This window comes from Malus sylvestris, chromosome 5 (genome assembly GCF_916048215.2).
Source record: "Malus sylvestris chromosome 5, drMalSylv7.2, whole genome shotgun sequence".
In the NCBI taxonomy this organism is placed as follows: domain Eukaryota; kingdom Viridiplantae; phylum Streptophyta; class Magnoliopsida; order Rosales; family Rosaceae; genus Malus; species Malus sylvestris.
Genome location: NC_062264.1, coordinates 13,359,696 through 13,369,951, shown reverse-complemented (window position 1 = coordinate 13,369,951; position 10,256 = coordinate 13,359,696). Strand labels below are relative to the sequence as shown.

Genomic DNA, 10,256 nt, shown 5'->3' with positions numbered 1-10,256 from the left:
TATTCTCATGCTTGAGCCCTCTAATCTCCTGTTTGAGACTCATCACTTCAGCCACCAATGATTGAACTTAACGGGTTCCTTTCCCTTCACTAGATGACAAGAATCCTCAAAACCCTTATTGCATTCCTCCTCCATTTCGGCATTTCCCTCTTGGGAATGCTCATATGACTCAATATGACCCTGATGCTTCTAGAACAATTCAAAATTTAGGAATGTTATCCTTTCTCCAGACGTGTCAGCCTTCATTTTCTGCTTACTTGCATGGTACAACGCTTCGTTGGGTTCACCGTTGAGGTTTTATAGCCTTCATTAGCTTGTGGTTCCAATACTCGGGCAACATCCATCTCATAGTCGAGTCTCCTGCGGACCTAATCTATACTTTTCAGTAGCATCTCAGAGTCCACAGAGTTATACAATGGCATAGGATTTGCCTTCAGCGACCCTGAAAGTGGAGGAGGTTCCATGTTGTACCACTCGTGGAACTCCGCATTACAGCCCTTAGTTTCATGTGTGAACTTGGACATGTTTATGTTCTCAAGTGTTTTGGGTATCTGAGAAGTCTAAATTTTTAGGGGGGGTTGATGGTTATTGCAACTATGTGTGAGAAGCATATTTATACACAAGTTTACCATGATGAGGATGAAATTAGTTGGGTAAAAGAGGGAATGTGTTGAAGGTGTTTATGTGGTGAGGATGTGATGCATGTGACCTTTAAAATTTTGTAAGAATCTCCACCACTACTTTTTTGTCTCCCAACTTGAACGATGTTTCCAAATGTTATACTTCATTTCCAACATAAAGGTTAGTGTGTTATCAAATCTCACACCCCTAAATCATGTTGTGCATGGGTTAGTCCAGGCATATGTAACTATTTTGTAATGATGGGGACTATACATTCATAGTTTCAACAAGACATGGGTTCGAAACTTGGAGGTTTTTACATCTTTTTCTTTTTTTTCTTTCTAAACTCATTGTTATGGTTTTAACTCATCGTCTGAAGGACCTTTTGAAACCCATAATTCAACACCTTGTATATGCTGATAACAATATACAAGCATAGGGAAAATCATGTGGAGATGACAAATGTGCATGTCATGTGCATATTGTGTACAATTTCTTTCATATTGAACTAAGACTTGTAATTCACAAACACTTTCAAACAAATACCCATTCTAGATCAAATTCACAAAAATTTGTAGGTTCATAACAAAATTAACAAATATTGAGTATACTGTAACAAACCCACAAAGCCAAATTCACCAACACAACTCCATGAATCTTCAATACCCTAAACAAAAATTAAAACGCAAACTTCTAAGATTGAAACCCATAATCTAAAATAACAAAACCCATAAACAAATAAAGATTTCCAGAACACATTTTGAGCTCTCTCTTCCCCATCCCTCTTTTGTTTGACTTCCCATCTCTGCAAATCCAAAAACCTAATTGAACAAACAAGTAATTAGCTGCAGAAATAAAGACAATGACCGAGTTAGAGAGAGAAAGAGATGAGAGAGAGAGAGAGAGAGAGAGAGAGAAAGAGAGACGAACCGGATGACTGTGGAAATATGGTTGTCGAAGCTTCACTGGCCGGAAAGAATGGAACTTTCCGGCCAAAACGCAAAAATCTGGTACAAGAATCATATCTTCAAGGATGGAACTTCGAAGCTTCACTCTTGACTTCCTTCTTTTCAAAATCACAGCTTAGAGATCTGAGCTCAACCTAGGAACCCAAAGCTCTCTTGGCCTATCTCTCTTCCAAATGATAAAAATGATGAAATGAGCTAAGGGTTTTAGTATTTATATGTGGGCATTTTAGTAATTTCGATTTTGTGCATGGTGTGCATGGCTTATGTATAACCGGTTTATACTATTTCTGTACCAAGATTACATAATTATCTCATTTTGGGGTTTTCCCAAATAATTTTCAGACACAACTTTTTTCCTGCACTTTTTTATTTCTGGATTTTTTTAATGTGGAGAAAAAAGAATAATAGTGTAGGAAATCACTTTCCCACCATAAAGATTCACATATTGTTGTAAATACGGTGATATTATAATGCAGTGCTGGTGGAATATAAATCATGGGTATGTGATTAGACAGCAAACAAGCACATGTTCTTTGCCTTAATAATGAACTGTGTCTAGGAATTTGGCACCTACCAAAGTTGTGATATAGTGGGTTCATGCTTTTCGCCAATTGGTAGTGGGTGAAGTTAGGTTAGGTTTGCCATCTTTCACATACATATGTACTCCTGCACTAAACCACTGCAGCAAAAGTGGCACTCGAGGTTGAGACATACTACCCTCATGGAAATGATTCCAACCCTCCCTTTACGAAGAAAGCTTAGGTAGGCATTGAACTAGTTTTGATTTGGTCATGTTGATCAAGAGTTGGAGTTCAAATTTGTGGGGGCTAAGTAGAGAAGTGGGGGTTAGTGTGATTTATGATGGTTTTCCTTTTCCACTTATGTAATAGACTTTTCTAGAATTATATGCATATCTGTACTGTTTTTATTCTTCTTCTTCTTTGTACTCACTTCTTCCTTTGACGATGCCAATATTGCACTAAACTTCATTCCAATAATGCATATCTGATCAGGCCTTAATGTTAAATACTTAAATAACCAAAAATTATCCTATTAAAGAAATTTAAACACACAACTGCTTCATTTTTAAGGGATAAAAATAAAAAGAAAATGAAATTTCAAACCAAACAAAAATTCGATACTGAATTAGGGTAAAATGAAAAAAAACAAAAGTCTCTTGACATGCGCTCACGCACGTTGAGAGATCAATATTAATAAAAGCAAAGATGAGAGACAATGTATTTGGAAAGTTTTGAATAAGAGGCTGTTAGAGTCTTCTTCCAATTGTTTTTTCTCTCTTATCCATTCATATTTTCTCTCACAACACACTTGTTCTTTAGGTCAATCACGTGACTCAAGCCAATTACCTATGTCATATGCAGATATTTATATAGGCATGTGAGAAAGCGATGACCCAATGCTCACAAATTTGTCATTACACTATTAATTATACTATATAAATGGTCATATTATTAGGTGAAGGTACCACAATATCATAGTAGTTGCAGAGTAACAATTTTGTTTCTGCTTTTATGATCTTACAAAAGAATATGGAATACTAAACCTACCGGCGCTCCTAACCCTACCCAAAAGCATAGTTATAGGGATATCATGATCTGATCGCCAAATAAAAAAAAGGGCATGGTACGTATAATTGGAAATATTTGTATTTCTTTGATCTAAAAGATGCTTACAAGTGAGGTGAATTTTCATGGTGGTTATGTTGTTTCTCTTCAACTCAATGTGTCTTGGGTTTAAACCTTTTCATCCTATAAATTGCAATTTAGTGTAGTAGTATCGTTTGTACTAAAAGAAGACCTCATAAAGCCAAGAGGGCAAAACAAGAGTGCTTTTTACAAAAAGCAATCACCAAATCAAAAAAGACAACTTTAATGAAAAGCTTCTGGTATTATTCACTTTAACAAAAAACCACATTTTTACAATAAAAAAAATCAATCCTAGTACTATTCACTTTACTCTTTATTTTGTCTTTATCGTTAAAACTTAACGTTTTCAAACATTTTTCATTAGTATGGGCACGGTACGTATAAGTGGAAATATTTGTATTTCTTTGATCTAAAAGATGATGGTGGCTATGTTATTTCTCTTCAGCATGTGTGTTGGGTTTAAACCTTTCCGTCCTATAATTTGTAATTTAGTGTTGTACTATTGTTTGTACTAGAAAAAAACCTCATAAAGCCAAGAGGGCAAAACAAGTGTGCTCTTCACAAAAAGTGATCACCAAATCAAAAAAGGGCGTGGTACGTATAATTGGAAATATTTGTATTTCTTTGATCTAAAAGATGCTTACAAGTAGGGTGAATTGTCATGCTGGTTATGTTGTTTCGCTTCAACTCAATGTTTCTTGGGTTTAAACTTTTCCGTCCTATAATTTGCAATTTAATGTAATAATATCGTTTGTACCAAAAAAAAAAGACCTCATAAGACCAGGACGGCAAAACAAGAGTGCTCTTAACAAAAAGTGATCTTCAGACATGAAGGAGAAAAGGTGGCCTTTGGTACTAATGGGCACGCTTTTATGTTGCCAAAGCCAATAGCAACGATACTTCATTTAGTTGTACACTAAAGTTAATAGACTGGAAAACGATTTGAAAGTGGTTGTCTTGGTCTCGAGTTAGCCACTTTCAAGTTGTTGTCCGGCCAAACCACGTTGAATTAACCGTCAAGAAAGGTATCATTCTCTTCGTCGTGTCGAGAAGTATGATTTTCGTATTTGAATCACTCGATTTTGTTGAGGATTGAAGAAGTTATGAATGTTTAAAGTTTACCCAGATTTTAGCGAGTTTTCCAGTTTTGCCGTGAACCAGTCACCTTTTAGGATATTTTTCGGCCATCTCGGGCAACCATTGGGCTTCCAAATAGGTATAATCTTGTTCTACACTTTCCTATCTTCATTTTGATATATTATGAGTTACGAAGCTTTGAAAATTGCCCAAATTTGCGACCAAGAGCTGCTGGACACATAACGGAGTTTTTAACAGAATGACCAAAATAATGGATGGTGGACAATCTCAAGGACCATTTCTATTGATTTTCAATCTCAATTACCAAACTGATGTGTTATGCAAATTTCATGGACCATTTTGGTTAAAAATCCTTTTCCTTTTCTGCAGTTGTCCATACTCATCAGATGGCGAACTATATGGAGAACCAGTGAAAAATGTTGACTACCAATATAATGGAGAATTAATTAATCGCTTTACAACTGGGACCTCATTCTATAATAAAATCAACTCAGGTTGCTTGAGAGTTTCATATTAACCAGGGATGTGTGCCATGGCTCCATTAACCATTGTAAACTGCTTTCTTTCTTCTGGTTGTTTAATTGGCTTGGCCACCTTTGCCTGTTCCTTTTTTCTTGGGTTAAATAGTTTCTTCTTTCTAATGATGTTACCATTCGACCAAAAAAATTATTATATAAAATCACTAATTCGGTTTAGGACCTCAAACTAGTAGACCACAACTAAACCAAACTAGTCTCTCAAGTGAGCGATTTGGTTTTGAGATCAATTTCCTTATAAGCAATTAAGGAAAAGAGCGACCATTCTTATTAGATAATGATCACAATTTCATACGGCACGCCGGAGGTCACACCGATCACTGGAAGTTACTTTTCACTTTGATTTGGTTCAACCCAAGACTTTTGGAAGTTGAAACGAAACCAATCGCACATACTAGTTTAGTTAGTTAAGTTTAGTTAACGCAATTATTATCTTAGTTTTGGCGTGTAGTGAATGAACTCTGTAGACGCCTTTAATTAGGGAACCATATCCAACAGATTTTGCTACTTTGTGGATTCTTATTCGATGTAATCAGTTAGTAGCGTGATTCTTACAAAGTAGAGATATTGGGACCGGATTGGATAGTTAAGAACTGACCATATTATTATGTTCTTGAACAAAAACACATTAATCCTATCCCATATCCACTGACAAATGAAAATGGACTTACATGGTACAAATACACTGTCACGGTGGTGTCCTCATGTCATTTGAGTTGTCTTTACACAAATGAAAAGTGGTGTTTCCTTTTCCTAAGCAAGAATACCTCGACCAATGGATAAAATCTATATAAACAGAACTCCACTTGTAGCTCAAGCAATATGTACTTCTCTCTTTGATAAGTGATCTCTCTATTTCTCTCCATGATAAGTGGTCTTTCTATTCCTGTCTAATATATAACTGATCTCTCTCTCTCTCTCTCTCCATTTATTTATCTATCTCTATTCATTTTATACACATCTATCATTAAAGATGGAGATGACTGACCGGAGAGCTGACGATAAGACCATCACCGGCGAAGCCCAAAACACGTGTATTGCAGACTTTGATCCACCAAAGAAAGCCAAGACAAAGAAGTTTGCCATTGCTTGTGGCATTTTGGCTTCAATGACTTCAATCTTACTGGGTTATGGTAATATATATTGTCTAATATTGGTCTGTTGTTCCTTAAAAGCATATATCTTATGAAAACAAGATACAAGAGAAGAGTGCATACTGACTAATTCGGAATGCCGACAACAGTTGTACTTTTTTTTTTTTCTACTTTATAAAACACTTCAGGAGAAGATTTAAAGTTTTTTTTTCTCGAAATTTGAAGTATTCTAATTGAAAGAAAAAGAAAAAGTGGTTTTCTACTTTGAAAGAAAGTTATCTTCATATAGAATGCATGTTTGTTCCACTTTTATGTACAGATATTGGTGTAATGAGTGGAGCGTCACTCTTTATTAAAGAAAATCTCAAAATCAGCGACGTTCAAGTCGAAATTCTTAACGGTACTTTGAACCTCTACTCCCTCATTGGCTCCGCCTTGGCCGGTAGAACCTCCGACTGGATTGGACGCCGGTACACCATAGTACTTGCGGGAACAATTTTCTTCATTGGAGCTATCCTCATGGGCCTTGCTCCCAACTATGCCTTCCTCATGTTCGGCCGATTTGTTGCCGGAGTTGGAGTTGGCTACGCTCTTATGATAGCTCCTGTCTACACTGCCGAGATCTCTCCGGCCTCGTTTCGTGGCTTCCTCACATCTTTTCCTGAGGTTTGTCACGATACCATGTTATGTTATCATATAATAAACTATAAGAAGCTTTTGTCAAAAAATCAGCAGAAACAATATACATAGTAACTTTCGTTTTAATAAAATTACATTACAATCGTTAAAAGGTTTATTGTCCAACATTGTTTGTTACTCATAAATGCCTTGTCATAGTATAGATGTAAGTTATTATTAATAAACGTCATGAAATTATTCGTTATCGTTATTCATTTTTGGGCTCTTTGCCTTCATGTTTAATTGTTTTGCAACATGAAATTAACATTACACGTCTGAATTAAAAGAAAGGTGAGATTAAACTATAATCGTCAAAGTTAACACTCCAATGTTATATAATAATGTTCAGGTTATAGTAAAAAAAAATATAATGATAGCATAGAAATATCACTCTTTGTATTAATTTGTGTAATATATTACATATAGAGGGTTACATAAATCCCTATTTATATAGGAATTTTACAATAAGTACAATTACAAATTATATTCCTATAATACATGCAATAATTATAGAGATGATTCCGGATTAATTTCTCTTAACTTAACACATAGTTGTTACTGTAATGAGTTTGATTTTTAGAAAACTAGATTTAGACCCTTAAATAAGATGAAGTTTACAAAAATGTCTTGTACAAGATTAAAAATTAATTTTAGTCGCTAGACTATTTAATGCCAAGATATGCATTCAATGTCTCTTTGATTATGAAAAATATTGTAAATTTTAACACTTATTTGAAATTCAAATAAATTAGAGCTCGTTTGGATGTATTTTTAAAATAACTGAAAATGCTTTTGGTGGAAATATTTTTGGAAGCAATTCTTAGTAAAAATGTTAGTAAATTCTTGAAAAGTATTTAAAGTGCTTCCTGAAAAAAGCACATAACTTGTGCTTCTTGGATAAAGCACTTAAAGTGCTTTTGGAACCCAAAAACATTTTATTTAAAAGCATTTTCAGTCATTTTAAAAGCACATCCAAATGAGGCCCTTAGTTTTTTTTTTTTTTTTTGTCAAATGATAAATTGTGTTGGATTAGATGTTAGATTAGCCACCGACAAAATTTGAACTCACGCCGTCATACAAAAGCTCAATACATTTTCACAATTGTGGTAAAAGGCCACTTGCAAACCTTAGTTTTTATTTGTTGACCTTTTCCATCACCAATTTATGGTAAATATCTTATATAAGAAAACATTTTGGTAGGGACTTTTTGGTACACTTATGTTTTTGCATATTTTCTTATATGCCACTAATTCATTACAATATATTTAGGTACAAACATTTTAGTACACTAGTTTAGTATAATATGTTTAGGTACGGATATTTCGGTACCTTAGTTTAGTATAATATATTTAGATACGGACATTTTGGTACACTAGTTAGTATAATATGTTTAGATACGGATTTTTCGGTACACTTAAGTTTTTGCTTATTTTCTTATGTGTCACCCATTCATTATAATATATTTAGGTACCAACATTTCGGTACGCTAGTTTAGTAAAATATATTATAATACAGACATTTAGCTATACTAATTACACGAAGGTAAACATTAAAACATTAAAGAACACATTAAAGAACTAAAATCAATATGTAATCTAACACCAGATTTTTATTAAGGATTATGCTAGGGAGACCAAAATTTAAATAAAAATTTCAAATTAAATGATGTGTCACCAATATGAAATAAGCACATTAATCAACTCTTAAATAATAATCTATATCATTTGGTTTACAAAATTTGGTTCCAAAATTTGGTCTCCATAGTATACCCTTTTATTAAAGTTTAATCTTAAAGAATTAAAGTTCAAAAACCCCTTTGATTTTTATGTTGTGAACATCATACTACTGTTAAAAGGTAAAATTTATGTTTGCTGTGAGGTTGGACGGATAAAAAAGTTCAGACCTAAAACATATCATTCGATTTTTTTTTTCGAAGATTTACTTCATATTATGGATTTGATTTGTTTTAAAAATATGTAGGTGTTTGTTAATATTGGCATATTACTGGGGTACGTATCCAACTATGCCTTCTCCAAGCTCCCCATTCACTTGAACTGGAGGGTCATGCTCGGCGTCGGCGCGTTTCCATCTGTTGTTCTTGCCATCGGTGTCTTAGCCATGCCCGAGTCGCCTCGTTGGCTCGTCATGCAAGGGCGACTTGGAGACGCCAAGCGAGTTCTACAAAAGACATCAGAATCCATAGAAGAGTGTCAGCTCAGACTAGATGACATCAAAGAAGCCGCAGGAATTCCCAAACAGTCCAACGACGACATTGTTCAGGTTTCTAAACGCAGCCATGGTGAAGGCGTGTGGAAAGAATTGCTCGTTCATCCCACGCCAGCCGTTCGCCATATTTTAATCGCAGCTCTTGGTATCCACTTCTTTGAACAATCGTCAGGTATAGACTCTGTCGTTTTGTACAGCCCCAGGATCTTCGAAAAGGCAGGAATCACCTCCTACGATCAGAAGCTACTCGCAACGGTGGCTGTTGGAGTTGTCAAGACCATTTGCATCTTAGTCGCCACGGTTTTCCTTGATAAGTTTGGACGGCGTCCTTTGCTTTTGACTAGCGTGGCTGGAATGGTACTTTCACTTACCTGTCTCGGTGCAGGCCTTACAATCGTCGATCAACACCACGGAAAGATCACGTGGGCCATCGTGTTGTGCATCACCATGGTATTACTTAACGTTGCGTTTTTCTCCATCGGACTGGGGCCGATCACATGGGTCTACAGCTCCGAGATCTTTCCGTTGCAGCTGCGCGCGCAAGGGTGTAGTATGGGAGTGGCCGTAAATAGGGTGACGAGCGGGGTCATCTCCATGACTTTTATTTCATTGTATAAGGCCATCACGATTGGGGGAGCCTTCTTTCTTTACGCGGGAATTGCTGCGCTTGGTTGGGTGTTCTTTTATACGTTGTACCCAGAAACACAGGGCCGAACTCTTGAGGATATGGAAGTCTTGTTTGGTAAATACCATAAGTGGAGAGAAGCCAATGCCATGCTTAAGAAGACTAAGCAAGTTGATGGTGAAGACAACAAGGGTCAAATCCACTAGGGATAGAAGGGCAAATGCTCAATAATCAGTGTTTGATGCACTTGATGATGGTTTCCTGATTCGAATTTCTTTCTTTCGAAACCTCTTTGCATATTTCAGTTTTATATGTGTAATTGTTGCGAACATCTTCTTATCTTCTTTTTCAAGTTGGAATAACTTGTGCGGAAGGAAGAAACTAAGTTTGTTAGATATGTTCATACAAGTTTGATCTTCAGTTTGACCCTTACCATTGAAAATAGCTTACGAACGCAAGTTTAAGCAACCAATAATATGATACACACATATGCATTATACACATATGTATATATTTTGACTTGTTTATTTCTAACAAACATTTCTTGAGGACAAGATTAATATTTGCACATTTTCACTTTTAATATACAGCTGTAAAACAGTGAGACTACAACAGAACTGGTCTTTTATCAAATACAATGTACTCTAGTAATTGTGAATAATTTAAGCAAGACACGCCGTAAATGCTCTTCAAGGCATGCCTTGCACGCCTTAATTGGTATCAGTGCGGCATTTATGAGTGTT

The 10,256-nt window shown here is 35.6% G+C and overlaps 1 protein-coding gene and 1 long non-coding RNA gene across 2 annotated transcripts; one reads left to right on the top strand and one right to left on the bottom strand.

The window, feature by feature from the left end:
* Positions 1–1,153: 1,153 nt before the first annotated feature.
* LOC126620917 (uncharacterized) lies at positions 1,154–1,739 on the bottom strand. Its single transcript, XR_007622731.1, has 2 exons — positions 1,552–1,739; positions 1,154–1,442 (listed from the first exon to the last, which is right to left on the bottom strand). It is a non-coding gene; the product is annotated as an uncharacterized LOC126620917 (long non-coding RNA).
* A 3,968-nt stretch (positions 1,740–5,707) lies between these two features.
* LOC126620916 (putative polyol transporter 1) lies at positions 5,708–9,939 on the top strand. The gene is made up of 3 exons (XM_050289234.1): positions 5,708–6,023; positions 6,304–6,650; positions 8,643–9,939. Exons 1-3 carry the CDS (start codon positions 5,864–5,866, stop codon positions 9,717–9,719), a joined length of 1,584 nt encoding a protein of 527 aa, XP_050145191.1. The 5' UTR covers positions 5,708–5,863; the 3' UTR covers positions 9,720–9,939.
* The last annotated feature ends 317 nt before the right edge of the window (positions 9,940–10,256 follow it).

Coding starts and splice junctions, on each gene's coding strand:
- LOC126620916 (XM_050289234.1), top strand. CDS start 5,864: ATGGAGATGACTGACCGGAGAGCTGACGATAAGACCATCACCGGCGAA. Junction 6,024..6,303: donor TTCAATCTTACTGGGTTATG/GTAATATATATT, acceptor TTTTATGTACAG/ATATTGGTGTAATGAGTGGA. Junction 6,651..8,642: donor TCCTCACATCTTTTCCTGAG/GTTTGTCACGAT, acceptor AAAAATATGTAG/GTGTTTGTTAATATTGGCAT.